General features: G+C 47.7%; 1 protein-coding gene across 3 annotated transcripts in view; it reads right to left on the bottom strand.

The window, feature by feature from the left end:
• LOC124554147 (coatomer subunit beta') overlaps window positions 1–25,239 on the bottom strand; it is a 174,409-nt gene that overhangs the window by 13,423 nt on the left and 135,747 nt on the right. For all 3 annotated transcript variants that reach the window (XM_047128213.1, XM_047128214.1, XM_047128215.1), the window contains exons 14-15: window positions 17,034–17,241; window positions 4,374–4,527 (exon numbers count right to left, since the gene is read on the bottom strand). In XM_047128213.1, the coding sequence (XP_046984169.1) occupies window positions 4,374–4,527; window positions 17,034–17,241 (362 nt within the window). The remainder of the gene's footprint in view (window positions 1–4,373; window positions 4,528–17,033; window positions 17,242–25,239) is intronic.

The raw sequence follows: 25,239 nt of genomic DNA, 5'->3' as shown, positions 1-25,239 counted from the left end.
CTAATTCAAGAAGTACCACAGGGTGTATACATGGACAAAATTAAGAAATTCCCGGATTTTTCCCCAATTTCCCGGTTGAAAATACACTTTCTCCCGGGTGAAAATACACTTTTTCCGTGTTAAGTGACAGTATACTTTAGAATGTTTATGGTTTTCTACAGACGTAGAATTTGCCAGCACTTTAGAAAACGAAACCCAGGGGGGGAAAAACACGTTTTGGAAAGATCTTCGATGTGCAGCAACATGTACGCTGCATTTTTTCATGTTACGGAGGTATAAATTCTAATTCCACCAAACACAGCATGTTACTTTACGAAGCAATGAAATCGAGATTACGACGCACTTTTGTAAGCCAGTCATAGCTCATGTCACGTGATCTCGCCAGCTGATGACAGCATAGGACACGTGACATAGTCAACCAATAGCAAAGATCAATCTTCAGTAGCGCGAACACACAAAAAAGAAAAGTTAATGGTTTAAATTAATACACATAGTGTTGCTATAAGAAAAACAAAGCTTTCACAAATAAGATTAATAAGCTGCAAGAGAAGCTAAGCTTCCACATATAATGATGATCTTTTTGCGCGTGTTACACTTTAAGATACATCACACAAATATGCCAGTAAAAATTTTAATAACGACGTAAAGGTCTGATCTTCTGGGCTCGAAATTCTTCTAAATGGTCTTCCTTAAAGAGTTGATTTTTAAATGAGAGTCAAACGCTCTGCGATTTAAGAAATTCATCGTACATTCTCGCACACAGTTCATCTTGCGTAAAAGGAAATTTACTTCGAAAGTAACACTTTTCAAATCATCATTCGCAATATTTTCCCGTGATCTGTTAGAAATTGGTTTGTTTCAGCAGTTGCCAGAGAGTGCCAGATAAAAGGCATCACTGCGCCTGTGCAGCTACGATGATGCAGGAAGCCCGCATGTTCGTTCGTGTAAAACATTAAAAGATCTTGCATTATGTCATAAAAGAAACAAGACATCAGAAGATACCTCAAGAGCATCGGAATTTCGTGAACCATACTAAAATGCATAATTCAGCTTAAAGTGCACAATCGTATGTCCAGATTCAGATTTAAATTTTCTTGGAGTACCAGTACTGTATTATCTCGTGTTTGGTTCTTTATTATGGCATAATGCCATACGAGCTAGAAGATGGGAAACGTGCACTTGAAATGCAGCGAACAGTTGAAACTAGCCAACAGTGTGAAATTAAACACTTCGTTTCAAATAAACTGACTGCCTCAGCGCAAAATATTAATAAAAGCCAAATCTCTTTAGCAAACTGACAAAAATAACTTCATTGTTCTGCAAGGCGATTGATGCTTGACTGTCAGAAAGGTGGAAATAAAACCTGAATCTAGCAACATATTTTAGCCTTCTGTAATTATATGAACGTATTTTAATTCATTTGGTAGCTCGCGGCCACAGAAATTCGTTTTGTTTTCATTTAATGTGAAAGCAATAAACGAAGAGGAAACAGCAAAATCACTAAACGTAAACACGGCTCACGTGGAGACTACCCACCTCCCCATTACAATTCAGACTGCTCTGTGCATCAGCCCCGTATCTACAATATTTCCCAACCGGAGCAATTTAGATGGTGGCACCCAGCGATACATCTGTAGCCAGAAGCGGGAGAAGTACTACCCATACGCGACTCACCTACGCATGCATAAGAGCCCGCCTGCAACTGCCCAAATGAATCTAATGTAAACATCTGTCACGCCCCGCTCATCAGAGGCAATTTGTTGTTAGGAAACACTGCATATTCTTCCTAAAGCCTTTGACACACTTTGGTTAGCAAACGCTTGAATGAGAACTGTGTTTTGTTGTTGTATATGGCGCATTTCCTTTGCGATTTAAGTTTTATTTTCGTTTTTTTTCTCTCATTCATGTTTTGTTGCTGCAGTATTATTCTGCAGAAGGGGGATATAGTAATATCCTTCGTTAGAATATTGGTTCTTAACAATCAAAATCACAAAAATTTAACTGGTAAAGAAAACAATGAAATATTCACGGAATTCTAAAATATTCCCGGAATTCTAAAAAATTCCCGGGTTTTTCCCGGTTTTCTCCCGGACAATAAAATTCCCAGGTTTTTTCCGGATGTCCCAGGTCGTAACACCCTGTACCAATATCAAATGCCTATTAGGCCTTCTACAAGCAAAAAGCTTTATGTTAGGAAACAGTTTCACACTTCATTCATATGCTCCAGTTTCTCAAGCACGAGATCAAAAAGTAGCAGCGCGAAATTTCTATATAAATTTGGAATTGCCACATTCTTCCATAATTTAAATGATGTCCCCATTTCCTCTCCTTCCTCGTTCTAGCAAACAGTCGTGTCATCACTAATTCTGTATCTATTCCTGCCAATGTCGAAGCTTATTTGCCGGTTAACTTCACTAACTCTGCGACAATCAGCGGTTCAGTTATCCTGTGATTATTCTCCGGTTAGGCATTGTTACATGTTCGTACAACGTGTTTTCCGCGCTACTTCCAGAATAGACATTAAAGCGGCTGTTAGCCAGAGACTGTACAACTGGCCCTTGCTAGTATAGCGATCTGGCCAAAAATTTTCTGCCAAAATTTCATTTTCTTGGGTACACTGAGAAGGTAATACGTAATCTTTCTTACCTGTTATTCCTGTTAGTCATTTATTTCCACCCTGGTAGTCTGAATCTATGGATTTCATTGGTAATTATAACAATGCTCATCATTTGCAAACCCAATCAACCACATATTGAGACAGTGGTTGGCTTTCTTCCATTCAGCTGTACTCCGCTCAGCTCGTATAGCCTCTTTTGTCTGCAGGAAAGTTTATTTCTAAGTGTGACGAGGATTCCACTGACAGACACATCATGTACACTATGCACGCATTCACAAATCAACTTATGATTCATTCGGAAATCAACTTAGAATATGTTCAAAAACCAAAAGGGACGTGCTTTAAAGTCATATGAATAATTGATAGACCAACGTGTGCTGGATGATAGGCGTTTTGTAAAACAAGGTTTTTTCCTGAAGAATATGAATTGGGCCCCCCCCCCTCCCTCTCCTAGATCCAGGCCTGCTACGCATGCATGAATCTGGAAGCTTGGGCACGCCAGTAAAATCTTTGCCGGTAGCATCTATCTTTTTTTTTCTTTTTTTTTTTCGATGTGACTGCTTACACAGCCACGTTTCTCTAGCCAGAAGCGCAAGAAGATACTACTCAACTGCGCACTACTTGTAACTGCTAAAACAAATCTAATGTTAACAGTTGTGACACCATGCTCATCGGAGGCAATTTGTTGTTACCTGGCATTGCAGAGTCATCCTAAAGTCTCTGACACATTTTGCTGTTGGCAGATGCTTGTATGAGCACTGTGTTTTGTTGTTGTATATGGCACATTTCCTTTGCAATTGAAGTTTTATTTTTTCTATTGTTCACATTTTATTGCTGCAGTATTATTCTGTAGTACCAGTATACCATAATAACCTTTGTTAGAGTATTGGTTCTTACCAGTCAAAATTACAAAAATTTAACTGAAAACAAAAACAATGAAAAATTCCCAGAATTCAAAAAAATTCCCAGCTTTTTTCCCAGATGAAAAAATTCCCAGGTTTTTCCCAGATCTCCTGCTTGGCCTGGGTCGTATAAACCCTGAATTACATATCCAGATATGTTGCAGAGCTACCGGATGCCACAAATTCGAGAGGACACGCGTGTATGCGTTTTCCAGTAAGATCGGGCCCCTCCACACAATCACCGAAACATCACAGTGTATTTATGTCCCACTGTTCTCGTTTCAGTCCGACGGCTCGGGAACACAGCTCGTCCACAGAGATCTTCCAATCTGACACCCCCAGACTTTTGTCTGTCGGGATACATTAAAGATAAGGTGCACGTCCCTGCACTTCCTTCAACTACCGACGAGCTTACCAAGTGTGTCGGTGGTGTGACGGCCGAGTTAGGTGCTGGCATTCTCTCCTGCATCTGGCAAGAAATTTCGTAGATGTGTGATGTCTCACACGTAACAAGAGAAAGCCGCGTGGAAGATTTGTGGAAACAAACTTTATGTTCCATCAATTCCAAAAACGAGAATACATGGTGTCAAGTAAGTAAATCTCCTTCCTTATATAATGTTACTTTTAGGTAACTTATTCAGAACCTCCCACTAGTACATGAGCCACATTCTAAGAGTTAAAAGGTAAAGCAAATCTGGCCAGTGAAAAGGTTTTTGACAAGCTGGAGTAGTGAGGTGTTTTTGCTTGTGATCAGTAAGGTGCAGCACAAGAAACTGGTAACTATGGCACATAGTATTTGCCACTGCTTTTTAAGCCTGGGGATGGGACAGGACAGGAACACTAAGCTGCCTCACCTGTATCAGAGCCTGTGCCTCCCAACCGGTGAGGCGGCCCGCCATCGCCCTCATCCGTCTCCACCGCCGCCCCCGACGCTTCCGGCACGTAGCGGAAAGTGCCCGCTGCCTCAGCTGCCTTCATCTCCTCTATCGGATTGCGCTCGTGGTTCATCTGCAAACCGCAAAAATTCTCTTCTATACATGTATGGCATTGTAAAATTATACACTGAAAGGTGAGTCAAAAGGACTTTGCAACTTTGGAACGATATACGAATTTACTGAGATAACTTACGGAATCAGTAGATGTGTCATTTTTAGCAGACAATCTAGGTCATTCACATGCTGCACCAGTTCCCCATTCCACTACAAGAAACACCAGCAAAGCATGCAGTTAAAATGGCTACTCTCACTGTTACAGTGCAGAGAGGGGGGAGGGGAGAGAGGGGGACGGGGAGAGAGGAGAGAGGGGGGAGGGGGAGAGGGGAGAGAGGGGGAGGGAGAGAGGGGGAGAGGGGGAGAGGGGGAGAAGGAGAGAGGGAGAGAGGGGAGGAGGGGACGAGGGGTAGAGAGGGGAGAGAGGGGACGAGGGGACGAGGGGTAGAGAGGGGAGGAGGGGAAGAGAGGAGAGGAGGAGGAGAGGGGAAGAGAGGGGGAGGAGGGAGAGAGGGGGGAGGAGGGGGAGAGGGGGGACAGGATGGAGAGAGGGGAGGAGGATGGGGAGAGGGGAGGAGGAGGGGGAGAGAGGGGGGAGGAGGGGGGGAGAGAGGGGGGAGGAGGGGGGAGAGAGGGGGGAGAGGGGGAAGGAGGGGGAGAGGGGGGAGGAGGGGGAGAGGGGGAGGAGGGGGAGAGAAGGTAGAGAGAGGGGAGGAGGGGGGTGGGAGGGGAGAGGGGAGGAGGGGGGTGGGAGGGGAGAGGGGGAGACGACGCCGGAGAGGGGGGGAGACGGGGTTGTAGACAGGGGGAGACGGGGGTGTAGACGGGGGGAGTAGACGGGGGGAGAGAGGGGTGAGGGGGTGGGAGAGGGGTGAGGGGATGGGAGAGGCGGGAGGTGGAGAGAGAGGGGGGAGGTGGAGAGAGAAGGGAGAGGGGAGATAGAGGGAGAGGGGAGATAGAGGGGAGAGGGGAGAGGGGAGAGAGAGGGGAGAGAGAGGAGAGAGAGGGGAGACGGGGGAGAGAGGGGAGAGAGAGGGGAGGGGTGAGACGGGAGAGAGGGGGGAGTGGAGAGAGGGGGGGAGGGGAGAGAGGGGTGGAGGGGAGAGAGAGGGGGGAGGGGAGAGAGGGGGGAGGGCAGAGAGAGGGGGGAGGGCAGAGAGAGGGGGGAGGGCAGAGAGAGGGGGGAGGGCAGAGAGAGGGGGCAGGGCAGAGAGAGGGGGCAGGGCAGAGAGAGGGGGCAGGGCAGAGAGAGGGGGCAGGGCAGAGAGAGGGGGCAGGGCAGAGAGAGGGGGCAGGGCAGAGAGAGGGGGCAGGGCAGAGAGAGGGGGCAGGGCAGAGAGAGGGGGCAGGGCAGAGAGAGGGGGCAGGGCAGAGAGAGGGGGCAGGGCAGAGAGAGGGGGCAGGGCAGAGAGAGGGGGCAGGGCAGAGAGAGGGGGCAGGGCAGAGAGAGGGGGCAGGGCAGAGAGAGGGGGCAGGGCAGAGAGAGGGGGCAGGGCAGAGAGAGGGGGCAGGGCAGAGAGAGGGGGCAGGGCAGAGAGAGGGAGATAGGGGGAGAGGGAGATAGGGGGAGAGGGGGATAGGGGGAGAGGGAGATAGGGGTGAGGGGGAGAGGGGTGAGGGGGAGAGGGGTGAGGGGGAGAGGGGTGAGGGGGGAGAGGGGTGAGGGGGAGAGGGGTGAGGGGGAGAGGGGGTGAGGGGGAGAGGGGTGAGGGGGAGAGGGGTGATGGGGAGAGGGGTGATGGGGAGAGGGGTGATGGGGAGAGGGGTGATGGGGAGAGGGGTGATGGGGAGAGGGGGTGATGGGGAGAGGGGTGATGGGGGAGAGGGGTGATGGGGAGAGGGGTGAGTGGGGGGAGAGGGGTGATGGGGAGAGGGGTGAGGGGGGAGAGGGGTGAGAGGGTGGGGAGAGGGGGGAGGTGGAGAGAGAGGGGGGAGGTGGAGAGAGAGGGGGGATAGAGGGGAGAGGGAGGGGGAGGGGGGAGAGAGGGGGTAGGGGAGAGAGAGGGGGAGAGAGAGGGGGAGGGAAGAGAGAGGGGGAGGGAAGAGAGAGGGGGAGGGAAGAGAGAGGGGAGAGGGCAGGTAGGGGGGAGAGGGAGGTAGGGGGGAGAGGGAGGTAGGGGGGGAGAGGGAGGTAGGGGGGAGAGGGAGATAGGGGGAGAGAGATAGGGGGAGAGGGAGATAGGGGGAGAGGGAGATAGGGGGAGAGGGGAGATAGGGGGGAGGGGGAGATAGGGGGAGGGGAGATAGGGGGAGGGGGAGATAGGGAGGGGAGATAGGGGGAGGGGGAGAGGGAGATAGGGAGAGGGGGAGAGGGAGATAGGGGGAGGGGGAGAGGGAGATAGGGGGAGGGGGAGAGGGGATAGGGGGAGGGGGGAGAGGGAGATAGGGGAGGGGGGAGTGGAGATAGGGGGAGGGGGAGAGGGAGATAGGGGGAGGGGGAGAGGGAGATAGGGGGAGGGGGAGAGGGAGATAGGGGGAGGGGGAGAGGGAGATAGGGGGAGGGGGAGAGGGAGATAGGGGGAGGGGGAGAGGGAGATAGGGGGAGGGGGAGAGGGAGATAGGGGAGGGGGAGAGGGAGATAGGGGGAGGGGGAGAGGGAGATAGGGGGAGGGGGAGAGGGAGATAGGGGGAGGGGGAGAGGGAGATTGGGGGAGGGGGAGAGGGAGATAGGGGGAGGGGGGAGAGGGAGATAGGGGGAGGGGGGAGGGAGATAGGGGGAGGGTGAGGGAGATAGGGGGAGGGGAGAGGGAGATAGGGGGAGGGGGAGAGGGATAGGGGGAGGGGAGGGAGATAGGGGGAGGGGGAGAGGGGAGATAGGGGGGAGGGGAGTGGGGGAGATGGGAGGGATAGGGGGAGGGGAGATAGGGGGAGGGAGATAGGGGAGTGGGAGATAGGGGGAGGGGGAGATAGGGGGAGGGGGGAGATAGGGGGAGGGGGAGATAGGGGGAGGGGGAGATAGGGGGAGGGGGAGATAGGGGGAGGGGGAGATAGGGGGAGGGGGAGATAGGGGGAGGGGGTGTTAGGGGAGGGGGAGATAGGGGGAGGGGGAGATAGGGGGTGGGGGAGTTGGGTGGGGGAGATAGGGGGAGGGGGAGATAGGGGGGAGGGGGAGTTAGGGGGAGGGGGTGATAGGGGGAGGGGGAGATAGGGGGAGGGTGAGTTTGGGGGAGGGGAGATAGGGGGTGGGGAGGGGAGTTAGGGGGGAGAGGGAGATAGGGGGGGGAGTTGGGGTGTAGGGGGAGAGGGAGTTTGGGGGAGTGGGTGTGGGGGTGGTGAGGGAGATTGGGGGGAGTGGGAGATAGGGGGGAGAGGGAGATAGGGGGAGTGGGAGTTTGGGGGTGAGGGGAGGTTTGGGGGGTGGGAGATAGGGGGAGAGGGAGAGAGGTGGAGGGTGGAGGTGGGAGGAAGAGAGTGGGGGGGGAGATAGGGAGGGGGTTGAAGGGAAGGGTGGGGGAGTTGGGGGGTGTGGGGAGGAGAGGGAGGGGGGTGTGAGAAGGGTGGAGGAGGGGATGGGGAAGAGAGTGAGGGGGGAGGGAGAGGGTAGGGGGGGAAGTGGGGGAGGGAGGGGAGCGGGAGAAGGGTAGGGAGAGGGAAGGGGGGAGAGAGTGAGGTGGAAGGGGGGAGAGAGTGAGGTGGGAGGGAGGGGAGGGGGAGAGCGGTAGGGAGTGGGGGAGAGGGGGGTGTTTGAATGCCTACAATGAAGTTTTGTTGAGATCTACACCCAATAAGTTAAGTGAAAATATATTGCACTTCCTGCCCTCAAATAACTTTTAAGGCACTGCAATACACATGTTTTATTGGTGTAATATGAAATTAGAAGTTATTATCTAGCAACACTCTGTAGCAGAGAAGAGCAGTTGAAGTGTGTGAAGGTCAGTACAGGGACAACTCAAGGGCAGAGGCTGTGCCAACAAAGCAAGTGTGCACAGAGCGTGAAAACTCGACACCTACGAAAACCTTACTTCATTTGGCAAAAGACAGATGTGCTGCTCTGACCACCGTGCAGTGTCGATAAACACTTTCGACGCAAGGGGACTGTGTCGACCGGCACGATCCCTACTCCTGGCCTACCAAATAGCAGACGATCCTCCCAAAGTACGTAGGGCTCAATACGTCCGCCACGTAATGCTGTCGCCACCAGTAGTCGATGTACAACACGAGTGCCAATTCCCGTACTGCGTCACTTGCCAGGTCGCACAGAGACGGTGCTATTCAGAATGCCAGCCGGCACCACAGCGAAGCACCTGCCACGACCTGCCGACATTCCTCTCGCAACACCGCTCGTCTGTGTGACTCAGATTGTGACACAGTGGACAACCTGTCAGTCCTTATTTGTAAAGTCCGTTAAGATCACACAAATTTTACAATTCACAATTACCGGTCTCAGCTAGCGAGCAGAGCTCGTGGAAGGAGGCCCGGTCTCCTCCTGCCGGTGGCTGGCACACACAGCTGCACCGACAGGACGCTCATTCTGAAGTACTGAGAAACCTAAGTTTGAGCAGAGTCTACCACCGCAGCAGCTCGGTGTGCAGTCGCGCGCGGCGCCCACCGGCGGTGAGGAGACTGTGCCTTCGTCCGCCACCTCTGTCACAGAAAAAAGAGAACTTCGTACAGAGAAGTCACGGAGGGGGCACCACTCGCATTACACTGACGACGTGTTGTCGACTACGGAGACTTTAATTAATAGCCACTGTTTTGTTAACTACCCTACACCTTCAGTTACGTTTAATCATTTGCTGCAATGAAAGATTCCATTTTCTAGATGTATAGTAATTCTTAAGCTTTTTATTCTGGAGGAGCTTCCCAGTATTGTTCTTTACGTATTTTACATTATGTTCTGGACGCCCCCAAAAACATACGTTTTCACATTAGGTGCACCGTGCTGCCACCTACCACCGGGTACTCCATATCGGTGACCTCAGTAGTCATTAGACATCGTCAGTCTTCGTACATTACTGACAGGACAGTTATCCTTCTGCCACCGAGCAGTCTGTCGGCAGTGCGCAAGTAGCAGCATTACTGCATTTACTAGGCACTCTTATTTTAATAACTGTTTAAAGTTTGTGTCGAATTGTTTGTGCTCTCTGTAGATAAGTTCGGACGTTCTTTGCACAACAGTATTTAGCACGGATAAGGACTGCGACTGCTGTGTTCGGGTGCGGGCCGAGTCGGCATCCCTTCACTCCCAGCTTCGGGCAGTGTCGGCTTCGGTCACACAGCTCGAGGCTGTTGCCAACGGGTATCTCTGTGGCGGTCCGGACAAGGGTTTGCCGGGGACGGCCAGTTCGTCCCACGCATCCCCCAATCGGACTACGGCTGTGGCTGCCTGGGATACTGCCCAGATTGAGGCTGACCCCTCACCCGTGGTAGAGTAGGAGGTCGTCTCTAGGTGTGGCAGGGGGCAAAAGACATTCCGGAGGGCTGAACGGAAGGCCTCTCCGGTTTGTCTGGCGAACTAGTTTCAGGCTCTGTCTCCGGCTGATACCGACCTTCGGCCGGACAGGGTTGCTTGTCCCGTTCCAGAGGTTGCCCCTCAGTCTGCAAGATCCGGGCGGTCGCAGAGGGTGGGCTTACTGGTAGTTGGGAGCTCCAACGTCTGGCTCGTAATGGGGCCTCTTAGGGCTATGGCTGCAAGGGAGGGGAAATAAACCAATGTGCACTCCGTGTGCATACCGGGGGGAGTCCTTCCATATGTGGAAAGGGTCCTACCGGATGCCACGAAGGGTACAGGGTGCACCCATCTGCAGGTGGTCGCTCATATCGGCACCGATGATGCGTGTCGCTATGGATCGGAGGAAATCCTCTCTGGCTTCCGGCGGCTATCTGATTTGGTGAAGACTGTCAGTCTCGCTAGCAAAATGAAAGCAGAGCTCACCATCTGCAGCATCGTCGACAGGACTGACTGCGGACCTTTGGTACAGAGCCGAGTGGAGGATCTGAATCAGAGGCCGAGACAGTTCTGCGACTGTGTGGGCTGCAGATTCCTCAACTTGCGCCACAGGGTGGTGGGGTTTCGGGTTCCGCTGGATAGGTCAGGAGTCCACTACACACAGCAGGCAGCTACATGGGTAGCAGGGGTTGTGTGGCGTGGGCTGGTCGGTTTTTTAGGTCAGATGGCCTCGGGCAAGTACAGAAAGAGCAACAGCCTCAAAGGGTGCGGGGCGAAGTCAGGACATGCGGGGACCAAGCAGCAATCGGTATTGTAATTCTAAACTGTCGAAGCTGCGTTGGTAAAGTACCGGAACTTCAAGCGCTGATAGAAAGCACTGAAGCTGAAATCGTTATAGGTACGGAAAGCTGGCTGAAGCCAGAGATAAATTATGCCGAAATTTTTACAAAGGCACAGACGGTGTTTAGAAAGGGTAGACTGCATGCAACCGGTGGTGGCGTGTTTGTCGCTGTTAGTAGTTGTTTATCCTGTAGTGAAGTAGAAGTGGATAGTTCCTGTGAATTATTATGGGTGGAGAATACACTCAACAACCGAGCTAGGTTAATAATTGGCTCCTTTTACCGACCTCCCAACTCAGCAGCATTAGTGGCAGAACAACTGAGAGAAAATCTGGAATACATTTCAAATAAATTTCCTCAACATGTTATAGTCTTAGCTGGAGATTTCAATTTACCAGATATAGACTGGGACACTCAGGTGTTTCAGATGGGTGATAAGGACAGAGCATCAAGTAACATTATACTGAGTGCACTATCCGAAAATTACCTCGAGCAATTAAACAGAGAACTGACTCGTGGAGATAACGGCTTGGACCTACTGATAACAAACAGACCAGAACTTTCCGACTCTGTAAGCACAGAACAAGGAATCAGTGATCATAAGGCCGTTGCAGCATCCCTGAACATGGAAGTAAATAGGAATATAAAAAAAGGGAGGAAGGTTTATCTGTTTAGCAAGAGTAATAGGAGGCAGATTTCAGTCTACCTAACAGATCAAAATGAAAATTTCTGTTCCGATACTGACAATGTTGAGTGTTTATGGAAAAAGTTCAAGGCAATAGTAAAATGCGTTTTAGACAGGTACGTGCCGAGTAAAACTGTGAGGGATGGGAAAAACACACTGTGGTTCAACAACAAAGATAGGAAACTACTGCGAAAGCAAAGAGAGCTTCACTGCAAATTTAAACGCAGCCAAAACCTCTCAGACAAACAGAAGCTAAACCAAAGTTAGCGTAAGGAGGGCTATGCGTGAAACGTTCAGTGAATTCAAAAGTAAAATTCTATGTACCGGCTTCACAGAAAATCCTAGTCTGGTCTTACGCTAAATCAGTAAGTGGATCGAAACAGCATATCCAGATACTCTGGGATGATAATGACGTTGAAACAGATGATGACACTCATAAAGCTGAAATACTAAACACCTGTTTCCAAAGCTGTTTCACAGAGGAAGACCGCACTGCAGTTCCTTCTCTAAATCCTCGCACAAACGAAAAAATGGCTGACATCGAAATAAGTGTCCAAGGAATAGAAAAGCAACTGGAATCACTCAACAGAGGAAAGTCCACTGGACCTGACGGGATACCAATTCGATTCTACACAGAGTACGCGAAAGAACTTGCCCCCCTCTTAGAGGAACGGAAGATTCCAACAGATTGGAAAAGAGCACAGGTAGTTCCAGTCTTAAAGAAGGGTCGTCGAGCAGATGCTCAAAACTATAGGCCTATATCGCTGACATCGATCTGTTGTAGAATTTTAGAACATGTTTTTTGCTCGTGTATCATGTCATTTCCGGAAACCCAAAATCTACTTTGTAGGAATCAACATGGATTCCAGAAACAGTGATCGTGTGAGACCCAACCGGCTTTATTTGTTCATGAGACCCAGAAAATATTAGTTACAGTCTCCCAGGTAGATGCCATTTACCTTGACTTCCGGAAGGGGTTCGATACAGTTCCGCACTGTCGCACGATAAACAAAGTAACACAAATGTAAAATTAGAGAGATTTAAGTGCGCACAGAGGCTTTCCGGCAGTCATTCTTCCCGCGAACCATACGCGACTGGAACAGGAAAGGGAGGTAATGACAGTGGCACGTAAAGTGCCCACCGCCACACACTGTTGGGTGGCTTGCGGAGTATAAATGTAGATGCAGATGTAAATGTAGATGTAGAGAGAGCAGAACGGGATGCCCTGCAGAACTCGCGGACTTCAAACGTGGTCAGGTGATAGGGTGGCACTTGCATCATATGCCTGTCTGCGATATTTCTACACTCCTAAACATCCCAATGTCCACTGTTTCCAATGTGCTAGTGAAGTGGCAACGTGAAGGGGCACGTACAGCACAAAAGCGTACAGGCGGACCTCATCTGTTTACTGACAGAGACCGCCAACAGTTGAAGAGAGTCGTAATGTGTATTAGGCAGACATTTATCCAGACCATCACACAGAAATTCCCAACTGCATCAGGATCCACTGCAAGTTAGGTGGGAGTTGAGAAAACCTGGACTTCACAGTCGAGTGGCTGCTCATAAGCCACATATCACGCCGGAAAATGCCAAACGACGCCTCGCTTGGTGTAAGAAGCATAAACATTGGACGATTGAACAGCTGAAAAACTTTGTGTGGCATGACATATCACAGTACGCAAGGTGGTGATCCGATGGCAGGGTGTGGGTATGGTGAATGCCCGGGGAACATCATCTGCCAGCGCATGTAATGCCAACAGTAAAATTCAGAGACGGTGGTGTGATCATGTTTTTCATGGAAGGGGCTTGCACCCCTTGTTGTTTTGCATCACAGCACAGGCCTACACTGATGTTTTAAGCACCTTCTTGCTTCCCGCTGTTGAAGAGCAATTCGGGGATGGCACTGCATCTTTCAATATGATCGAGCACCTGTTCATAATGCGCGGCCTGTGGCGGAGTGGTTACACGACAATAATATCCCTGTAATGGACTGGCCTGCACAGAGTCCTGACCTAAATTCTATAGAACACCTTCGGGATTTTTTTGGAATGCCGACTTCGTGCCAGGCCTCACCGACCGACATCAATACCTCTCCTCAGTGCAGCACTCCTTGAAGAATGGTCTGCCATTCCCCAAGAATCTTTCCAGCACCTGACTGAACGTACGCCTGTGAAAGTGGATGCCATCCAAGGAAAATTGAGTGACACATAACTGCAGGATTTTGTAGGAGAGAAGTTTGGTGGAGTGGAAATTGGCTGATGATGCATATAGGTCACAGATTAATAGGGTGAGAGCAAGAGATTGCTGTATCTGAAAATGTAAAAGAGCATGGCGTAGAGTAGGATTGCATCCAGAAACAGGGAATTTCACTGTTAGGCCTTTTGGAGTACTTCGAAGACACATTGATAACATCTTTAACATATGGACTCGTGGTAAGGCTGACCTGCTAAAATTCATGGAATCTCTGAATACCTTCTCCAATTAATTTCATTGTCCTATTCTGAATTGCCAATCACTCTCCTTGATGTTGATCTCATCCTCATCAAAGGCCAGCAACACACTTCTGTCCACGTTAAACCTACTTACAAACAACAGTACTTATGTTCTGACAGTTGCCATCCTTTCCACGCCAAACATTCTATCCCATGCAGCATGGCATTTGAGGCAAGCTTGTTTATTTGGATGCAGACTCTTTACAGCAATACTCCATCATCTTCGCTGCAGCCTTCACTGGATGTAAGAACTTCACCAATGTAGTTCAAAAGCAATTTCCTGAGCCATCACATCCAATCCTGGTACTTCTGGTCCCTTCAAAAACGAACTTCAGACTGCACCACTTGTCACTCAGTATTATCCTGGTCTCGAATGTATTAATCAGATGCTTCGACAAGGCCGTGACTTACTAAAATCGTGCCCTCAAAAGACTGTCTGAGATTTTGCTCATCACAGCTTTTCGTCGCCCTCCCAATCTCCTCGACATCCTTGCAGACCCTATGCTCCTTCTTCCCCCATCTCCCTACCCTACGGCTCCTACCGCCGTGCCCGTCCCCACTGCAAGACTTGCCCGTGCACTCTCCTACCACCACCTATACCGGCCCTGTCACTGGCAAAACATATACTATCAAAGGGAGAGCCACCTGTGAAACTAGCCGTCATATACAAGCTGTTACGTGAACACTGTTCGGCCTTCTACATCGGCGTGACTACTGCCAAATTATCAATTAAGATGAATGGGCGTAAGTAGAGGGTGTATACCGGCGACACACAACATCCTGTTGCAGGGCATGCTCTACAACATGGCAATCGTGAGCTCGGTGCCTGTTTCGACACAAGAGCCACCTGGATTCTTCCCCCAGACACCCGTTTCTCGGAACTCCACAGGTGGGAACTATAGTTCAATTCTTTTATCTTGGCGGCTCGCGCATGCCCGCCCTGACACGGGAGGTTGCTGCATTGCCAGTTGCACGCGCCAAGCAAACTTATGTTTAGGGGGGAGCGTGCAGTTTATGTAGTAAAGCCACCATGGCCGCATTAACCCTTTCGCTGCTACAGACGTGCTCCCCGCATTCCGCACTGCGCGCGATTTTGTCATCACTGCACTGCTCACCTGTGCAGACAGATGTTGTCCCGACTGATTTGACACACTTATCATTCGATTTCACAAAAACTATTTGGCCCAAAAATTTGATTTTTACACGTCTTCTTGACTGATACATTCCCCCATAAATGACTTAATTTTGTTTCGATGTTCGACGCAGTTATTGTGCAGCATTAAATGTAGTAAACCATTGCACGAAATTTTGAAGAGTTTGCAGAGGTAAAAGTCCACAGTGTATACTTTCCGTATGGTCGATTTTAGTTGCCACTAGAAATTTCAAAAAATTACATTCAAACGAATAAAATTCATCAAGTAAGACACTTCGATATTGTTTTTAAATTTAAAAAAATATTAAGCACCAAACAAGGTTTGATCTCGGAACCTTTTGCTTAGGAGTCACAGACGTTCACCATTACGCTAACGCAGCTCGTCGTTCAACAGAACACTGTCGGTATGACTACAAGTTACTCACGTTTCGTCGAATTACAATAGGAAATAAACAATTACCGCTGTTCTTTATTGCGAAAAAGAGGTTAGTGAGAATGAATTTCCTTGTTATCGCCTGAATTAGGAGGCTTATTGCTTGTTTGGTTTAATTAATTAAAAGAATATGAAGCAATTGGTCTAAAGAATGCTTTTTCAAACTTTGTTTTATAGAAAGTCTGCTTTCAAGACATTGCTTTTGTTCAATTACTTTATTTATGACTGAACGATTCTAAATTGAAGACACTCGTCCGTGCTCTGCACTGCAGTCGAGCTCTGGCAACGTCGTTCTCTGTTCATTGGCTGACTGTGTTTTGTGACGTCAGATGCACAGAATGAACCTAAACTCGGCCGCCGTCGTAAATGACGGGCACTTTAGTGCTACAACACATCCTTGGTTCTTGCCACCCGCCTGACCTTAAATTACATTAATTTCTTCTATCTCAGCATTTCTTCACTGTAACTACTCTTTTCCCGTCTCTATTTGTTTTCTAGAGCTTTCATTGTCTTACCCGTCTAGTTTTTCACCCGCCCCCCCTCCCCCTCCCACCTCTGTTAGGTACAATGCACTTAGTTTTTCACTCTTACTAACTCATTCACAATTTTTAAGCAGTAATCTCCACCTCCCATATTACCGTGTCTTCCCTGTTTAAGCTGTCCGATTTTCAAATCTCATCCGATGCAGTCCCCAACGATCAGTCTTTCCTTCTCAACCCACCTGGTAAGTCTCCCCTAACCTGCGGTTCTGGGTGACTTTCTCAAAATCTGCCCTTTTCCTATAGCTCTCCAGTCCTTTTCCTTCATCCCTCTTCCTTCTCTTTCAACCATTCTGCCCAAACAAGGAGCCACTGGCTCCGAAAGCTTGCCTAATTATAGTCTCCTTTTATGTGTGTGTTCTGTTGCCACTTGGTGAGTTGATTTTTTTATCTATCCAATTAATTTATTTTGTCAAAACTCGATTGTTTTCACTGTTATAAACTACAGAGTGGATAACACTTCACATATTACTGACCTGTTCACTGAAACTGTTAAGAGCCTAGTAAGTGTTTTGCCTTAAAAGTGCTGTTACGCAGTCTTCAGACTGCTGATGCCACAGCCTCGCCCGTCAACGTCACTGGCAAACCTGGCCGACCCTGATCGACAATCGACTGCCCACCAGCCAGCCATACGCACGCATTTAACCTGCGGGTGTAGCTCAGACACTAGAGTAGTGAGGTCACGTCTCTCTAGGTGCAGACGGAATCGCTCTCACACGCATGTCGAGGAGGAGGAGTGCACTTACATGCGCGCCCCTCCAGGCGAGCACAGGTGCACAACAACTAGGTGCAAGACTCAGATGCGTAAATGGAGGTTTACTATTATATCTGACACCTGTACAACTTCCTCTGTGCACGAATGTGTGTATGGGTAGGGGGTTGCAGAAAAATAGCTGAAGCGATAACAACTCCACTAGAAAATTCGTCTAAAATGAAGCCCCGCTCCAGTGCGTCATTTTACTTTCCACCAGAGTATGCCGAGCAGCTCCACCCACCGGAATGCCGGCTGCCGCCGCCGCGGGCAGTCGGCGCCCCCTCTCGGCCGCGAGGAACTGCTCCGCCTGGAGAGCGTCTGCCAGGCCGGCGAACAGGTTGGGGTAGTCGGCGGGGTCCGCCAGCGACTGCCCCGCCTTCTCGTTGGTCCGCGCCAGCTCTGCCCGCCACAGCTGCACCACGTGGGACATCTTGCTCGGCAGGTACGTCCTGGAACGGTGATACGGTAAATGGTACGAGTCTCGTAGTCACAGACACACTCTACAGAGTGCGTGAAACAGAATGTATCAAAATCTAATGGAAACTGCAAAGGATGTATCAACATCGGCCTTGAAGTATCAGCCAAAATATTGTTCAGAAACTCGCCGGCAGTGACTGGGCAGCCTATCCTCGAGCCATCGGAACGTCCACCGCGGCAAGGGTGTAAGCGTGCCCTGTCGGGTATAGCTCTGCCTGTGCAAACCTAGCAGATGTCACACTGAATGAAACTGTACGACTGAAAACATTATAAATAATGTAATCTTCTTACTCGTAAACATAATGTAATTGGACGGATAAAGAAACTACTCACTAAGTGGTGACAGGACAAAAGAGCATATAATGGTTTTAAAATTTGGAAGCTTTTGGAGCCAGTCAATCCTCCTCCTAGCAGAGGGTTTGAAAGCTATCAAAGAGGGGTGAAGGAAAAGGACTGGTGACATTAAGGAAAAGGGCAAAGTTTCTGAAAGTTGCTGAGAAACCTGGGTCAGGGGAGACTTGCCGCACAGGATGAGAAGGAAAGACTGATTGTTGGGGAGTGAACCACATGAAATTTGAAATCCTGAGAGCTTAAAGGTGGAAAATAGGGTAATAAGCAAGACAGAGATTATTGACAAAACATCGTGCAAGAGTTAACAAGAGCAGAAAGCTAAGTGGTACAGGCGGAAAGGGCAGGGAGTAACAGACAGGTCAGAAAATAAAAGATATAGAAAAATAAAAGGAACTGAAAGATGGAATTGTTACTGGGAACAAATGCTGAGACAAAAGAAATTGACGAAAATTGATATCGACGGGTGGTCAGAACCGAGGACACATTGTAATGCCAGTTTCCACCTACAGAGATTGCAGACGTGGGGAACCGTACCGTGAGGTCACAACTGTCACACTGTAAAGCGTGTTCAGCAACAGGATATTGTGTGTTGCCAGTACACGTCCTCTGCGTATGCCCATTCGTCCTAACTGGTAACTTGATAACAGTCGTGCCAATGCAGAAGGCCAAACAGTGTTTATGCAACAGCTGGTACATGACGTGTCGTTTCTCCCTTTGAAAGTGCACGTTTTGCCAATTACAAGGCTGGTAGAGGTGGTGGTAGGGGGTTGCGTAGGGCAAGTCTTCAGTGGGGACAGTCACAGGGGCAGCCGCCATAGGTTATGGAGATGGAGGGGCACAACGAACATACAGTCTGACAAGTATGTTGTGGAGATTGGGAGAGTGTGTGGTGGGAAAGATGACGGACAGAATGGACCTCATTTTAGTGTAAGATTTTGGGAAGCTTTCACTGATATAATAAATCTTCTTAACAGAGAAGTTTAATCTAACAGTGGAAAGCATAGGATGAATAATGACAATATCATGAAAAGGAAGGATTGTTAGTCACCATACAGCAGAGATGTGGAGTCGTAGACAGGTACAGCAAAAATACCACTAAACACGTATTTCTTCCAAAATAGACAACATAGACACACATTCACACTAACGCAGCTCACGCACGACCACTGTCTCTGGCTGCTGCCAACAGTAATGACAAAGACTAGTTTCAGCAAGTTAAATAGCCATCTACATACATAGACCACTGTGTCAATCTATATGTAATACACAGTCACGGTCATGGAGTCACGGACATAATTGAGAACAATTCGCTCCCGGGAGCTTAAAGAGTTGTTCCCAAATAGGACCGTGACTAAAAGACTATGTACTACATACACTGAGGAGACAAAAGTCATCGGATTGTGATATTTACATATACAGGGTGGTCCAATGATCGTGACCGGGCCAAATGTCTCACAAAATATGCGTCAAACGAAAAAACTACAAAAAACGGAACATGTCTAGCTTGGTTGGCCCGCTAGATGACGCTGCCATAGGTGAAACGAATATCAACAGCATTTTTTTTAAAATAGAAACCACCATTTTTTTTACACATTAGTACATAAAGAAATATGAATGTTTTAGTTGGACCACTTTTTTCACTTTGTGATAGTAACTGTAATAGTCACAAACATATGGCTCACAATTTTAGACAAACAGTTGGTAACAGGTAGGGTTTTTAAATTAAAATACAGAACGTAGGTACGTTTGAATATTTTATTTCAGTTGTTCCAATGTGATACATGTACCTTTGTGAACTTATCATTTCTGACAACGCATGCGGTTACAGTGCGATTACCAGTAAATACCACATTAATGCAATAAATGCTCAAAATGATGTCCGGCAACCTCAATGCATTGGGCAATACCTCTCACCTTCTGTAATGTTCGCACATGCATTGACAATGCACTGACGCATTTTGTCAGGCGTTGTCGGTGGATCACAATAGCAAATATCCTTCAACTTTCCCCACACAAAGAAATCCAGGGACGTCAGATCCGGTGAACGTGTGGGCCACGGTATGGTGCTTCGACGACCAATCCACCTGTCATGAAATACGCTATTCAATAGCACTTCAACCGCACGCGAGCTATGTGCCAGACAACCATCATGTTGGAAGTACATCGCCATTCTGTCCTGCAGTGAAACATCTTGTAGCAACATCAGTAGAACATTACGTAGGAAATCAGCAAACATTGCACCATTTAGACTGCCATCGATAAAATGGGGGTCAATTATCCTTCCTCCCACAATGCCGCACCATACATTAACCCGTCAAGGTCGCTGATGTTCCACTTGTTGCAGCCATAGTGGATTTTCCGTTGTCCAGTAGTGAATATTATGCTGGATATGTTACCGCTGTTGGTGAATGACACTTCGTCGCTAAATAGAACGCGTGCAAAAAATCTGTCATCATCCTACAATTTCTCTTGTGCCCAGTGGCAAAACTGTACACGACGTTCAAAGTCGTCGCCACGCAACTCCTGGTTCATAGAAATATGGTACGGGTGCAATCGATGTTGATGCAGCATTCTCAACACCGACATTTTTGACATTCCTGATTGTCGTGCAATTTGTCTGCTACAGATGTGCGGATGAGCTGCGATAGCAGCTCAAACACCTACTTGGGCATCATCATTTGTTGCAGGTTGTGGTTGACGTTTCACATGTGGCTGAACACTTCCTGTTCCCTTAAATAATGCAACTATCCGGCGAACGGTCCGGACACTTGGATGAGGTCATCCAGGATACCAAGCAGGATATGTAGCATATGCCCGTTGGGCATTTTGATGACAACAGCCCTACATCAACACGATATCGACCTTTTCCGCAATTGGTAAACGGTCCATTTTAACACGGGTCATGCATCACGAAGCAAATACTGTCCGCAATTTATGTACTACACGAATATGTAATAAAAAATGTGGGTCCCTACATTAAAAAATGCAGTTGATATCCGTTTGACCTATGGCAGCGCCATCTAGCGGGCCAACCGTAGCGCCATCTGGTTTCCCCCTTCAAGCTAGACGAGTTTCGTACTTTGTAGTTTTTTCGTTTGATGCTTATTTCGCGAAATATTTGGCCCAGTTGCTACCAATGGACCACCGTGTATATGTGGCTGTAGTATCACATCCACAAGATGGAAAAGGACAGTGCCTTGGCGTAGCTGTCTTTTGTACTCGGGGGATTCGAGCGAAAAGGTCTCCGATGTGATTACTGCCACACAGCAGGAGTTAACTGACTTTGTATGCAGAATGCTAGTTGGAGATGGACGCGTGCACATTCCAGTTTGGAAATCGTTAGAGAATACCAAATTTCAGGCATTACCTCTCAACACAGACAACGCAATGACCGACAGAGTTCACTTGACGACAGGGAGCAGTGGTGCTTCAATAGAGCTGTCATTACTAACAGACAACAGACACTGTGCAAAATAACTGCAGAAATCAGTGTGGGACGTACAACAAATGTATGCATTATGACAGTGTGGCAAAATTTGCCGTTAATGGGCCACGGCAGTAGACGACTGCTGTGAATGCCTCTGCTAAAAACATCACCTGCAGCGTCTCTCCTAGGCTCGTGAGCGTACCTGCCGGACCCTAGGTGAGTGGAAAACTGTGGCCCGTTCAGATGAGTCCCAATTCTAGTCGGTAAGAGCTACTGGTAGGGTTCGAGTGTGACACAGATCCCACAAAGCCCCCAGACCCAGGTAGTCGGTGAGGCTCTGTGGAAGCCGGTAGTGTCTCTATAATGATGTGGGCTACGGAGTGAATGATTTAGCCACCCTGATCACTCAAAAGGAGTCCCTTTGAATACTTGTGGGACATAATGGAGAAGTCAGTGCCGTACACAAAATCCTGCACTGAGAACACGTGGATTTATGGACAGCTATAGAGGGAGCATTTCTGCAGGAGATGGACGATCTGAAAATGGCAATTTACCTTGCCAAAAACATATGATGATCTGGCAAATAAACTTCTCTTGTAAGATTATGGCATAATGCAAATTCAGACATTGCGCTCCAGCTGACGGTATCGAGTAACTGTGAAAACTTTATGTCTGAAACCGACACCCACAGAAAAGGTTTTCTGCTCGGCAGGTATTACACCACTTAACAGATGGCATAAAGTAGCTGCAAATTTGAAAGGAAAAAGGATTATTTAAATTTTTTACACCCACTCCACGGCCATCAACCACCGAGATCTATGTTGTAATTCTCCTCAGTTCAGTAGCAGTACGACTCCTCGGACTGCCAACAACTGTGGACAGCCAGCTGTGTCCAACTTCAAATGTCGATGGAACCTGCTGAATCTACTGCCTGGAGGCATTTAAGATTGGTCCACCCGGAGATCACTGAACGGGGACAATCTTGTCAGATTTGAAGGACTGCCTCACTGTGACTGAAGCAGAACAAACCGGTGCCGCGGTCCCCTGCCCTGGGTCACGTAGTGGCGACGAGCTGACGACGGTGGAGGGCAGTGCGGTTGCTGCTGCTCAATTCTGAGCAAAGAACGTTTATTGTTTTCTCCCCTCTTATTGTATTATGTGAACTATGTAAATTGTAAATTATATAAACTACTGTTTTAACAGTATTCTACAATACTGCACAATTACGTAATGTAGAATTTCGTACAGTTTCTGTCCGAAGGAAAACAAATTCCAATATTTGTTTGGGGTTATCTCCATTCTCTCTCTGCCGCCTTTTTTCGCTGTAGTGTAATATTTTCTCCTTTCGTCAATTAAATTCGATATCTCGCACGTTCCCACAACACTTCTACTGGACCTCGACTTTTAAACTAGTTGTTCCTCTGCAGGTCTTGCCATTTCATCTCTCACATCTATCTGTTCATCTTTAACTGCATTTCCTTTGCCTAATTCTGGCAGTGACTTCCTAACACCCCCTTTGTGGCTCTTAGCAACCTCTGACACTTACAACTTATCAAAACCCCGTCTCCTCAATTTCTTCGGCCAATACATTACGAATGCGATCCACGTCTGCTCCCGAAAATGTTTTGACGTTAAAAGTATGATTTCTGAAGCTCTGTCTTACCGTAGTAAAAGGTGTACAACTTCGCTTTCGATGTTTGTCGATAGGTGGCGACAACGGTAAGTAGCGGTCGAAAGATACAGAGCGCAAACGTCAGGCAGTTAGCTTGGACCTCTGTCAACGTAACCTCATTCAAACATTAGTCGATTTGTGTCTGCATCATGAAGTTGTTCTTGATTCAAAATGTCAGTTTACGAGCCTAATGCTTCTCATTTGCGGGAGGTGTTACTGTTTTGTTTCAATATGAAGAAAACAGCGGCCGAGTCTCATCGAATGTTCTCAAGTACATATGGTAAGGACACTATTAGTGAACGAATGTGTCGTGAGTGGTTTCAACGCTTCAAGAACTGCGATTTTAACGTCATAGACCGGCACAGTAGTGGAAGAGAGAATGTTTTCGAAGATGCAGAACTGGAGACATTGCTGAGTGAAGACTCACGCCAAACTCAAGAAGAATTGCAACAATAGTGGGAGTGACACAGCAAGACATTTCAAAACATCTCAAAGCCATGGGCATGCTTCAGAAAGAAGGAACTTGGGTCCCGTGTGAGCAGAAACAGAGACGTTGACTGGCATTTGTGTGTTTGTGAACAGTTGCTTCAGAGGCAAAAATGGAAGGGATTTCTGCATAGCTTTGTGACTGGGGATGAAAAATGGGTTCATTACGGTAACCCTAAACACAAAGAATCACGGGGATATCCTTGCCGTGCTCCCATGTCGACGGCCAAAACAAATATTCACGGCTCCAAGATCGTACTCTGCATTTGGTGGGACCAGCTTAACAACGTTTACTATGAGATGTTAAAACTGAGTGAAACAATCACAGGTGCTCGTTGTCGAACACAATTAATGCGTTTGAGCAAAGCATTAAAAGACAAACAGCCACAATACAGTGAGGGGCACGATAAAGTGATTTTGCAGCACGAAAACGCTTGACCCCCACATTGCAGAATAGGTCAAAACTTACTTGGAAACATTGAAATGGAAAGTCCTAACCCACCCGCCATATTCTCCAGACATTGCTCCCACTGACTATCACCTGTTTAGATCAATGGCACACATGGCCGGGCTGACCAATACTTCCGATCTCATGAAGACGTCACAAATCGGATCGATTCGTGTATCACTTCAAAAGATGAACAATTTTTTCAACACGGTATTCGTACACTGCCCGAAAGATGGGAGAAAGTAGTGACCAACAATGGAAAATACTTTGAATGATACATATGTAACCAATTTGTTTCATTAAAGTCTCAAATGTTGGGGAAAAAAAGGCAGAAGCAAAGTTGTACACCTTGTATAATCTTTCTGAAACCTGCCAGTGTCTCCGAGTACTCTCCATGTATACAACACACTTTCATTATTCTTAAAAATGAGTGTTATTTGTCACTAAATCTATCAATGGTTACAGTATTTGAGCCATTATCAAATCACTTTAAATTCTCAAGAAATTTTAAATCTAAACTGAGATTGCGTCTTCTGAAGAATTCTGCATAGTGTAGTGATTTGTTGCTGGAAATAAATTTCATTATATCATGTATAGGGCCTAATATAAAAAGTTAGTTAAAGTAAAACCATTATATCAATACTCAAAGTTTCACACCAAATTTTCACTACCTTTTATTTAGAAATTTGCAAACAGCAGGAATGTAGACACACACACACACACACACACACACACACACACACACACACACACAAGAGCAATGTATACACAGGATGAATGTATTTTCACAGTGTGTACACTTATTTGAAATTTCCAGATATATTAAAACTGTATGCCGGAGCAGAACCCAAATGTGGGACTTTTGCTTTTAGTGGGCATGTGCTCTATTGGCCGAGCTATCCAAACGTGACTCACGATCCTCCCTAACAGCTTTACTTCGACCCGTACCTTATCTCCTACCTTCCAAATTCCACAGAAGCTCTCCTGTCTACCTTGCGGGACTAGCACGACTGAAAGAAAGGATACTGCCGTCACATGGCTTAGCCACATCCTGGGGTGTGTTTCCATAATCAAATTTCACTCTGGAGTGACGTGTGCACTCATTTGCAATGTTCTGGCAGTCTTAAAGCTCTGTGCCAGACCAGGACTATAACCGGGAACGTTTACCTTTCATTCCAGAAAGTCCCCCGTGCCGTGGCTAAGCCACGTCTCCACAGTCCCCTTTCTTCCACGAGTACTAGTCCCGTAAGATTTGCAGGAGAACTTCTGTTTAGTTCAGAAGGTAAGAGACGAGGTACTGGCAGAACTAAAGCAGTGAGGATGGGCCACGAGTTGTACTCGGATAGCTCAATTTAGAAAGCACTTGCCCGCGTAAACCAAAGTTCCCTGGCTCGAGTCCCCGTCTGACACGCAGTTTTAATCTACCGAGATGTTGTTCTATACAGCTACTAAACTAACTCCTTCCAGGAATGTAACACAAATCTCACGAATAATCTGTGTAACATGCAACTAACTAAAAAGCTACAAAAACCATTTTGCAAAATAACATCTTTAATGAAATGAGGGATCTGTTAAGAAATGGAACT

The sequence above is a fragment of the Schistocerca americana genome, chromosome 11 (assembly GCF_021461395.2).
Source record: "Schistocerca americana isolate TAMUIC-IGC-003095 chromosome 11, iqSchAmer2.1, whole genome shotgun sequence".
Lineage (NCBI taxonomy): Eukaryota > Metazoa > Arthropoda > Insecta > Orthoptera > Acrididae > Schistocerca > Schistocerca americana.
Note: the sequence above shows the minus strand (reverse complement) of the source record. Positions and strands in the feature narration are given on the sequence as shown.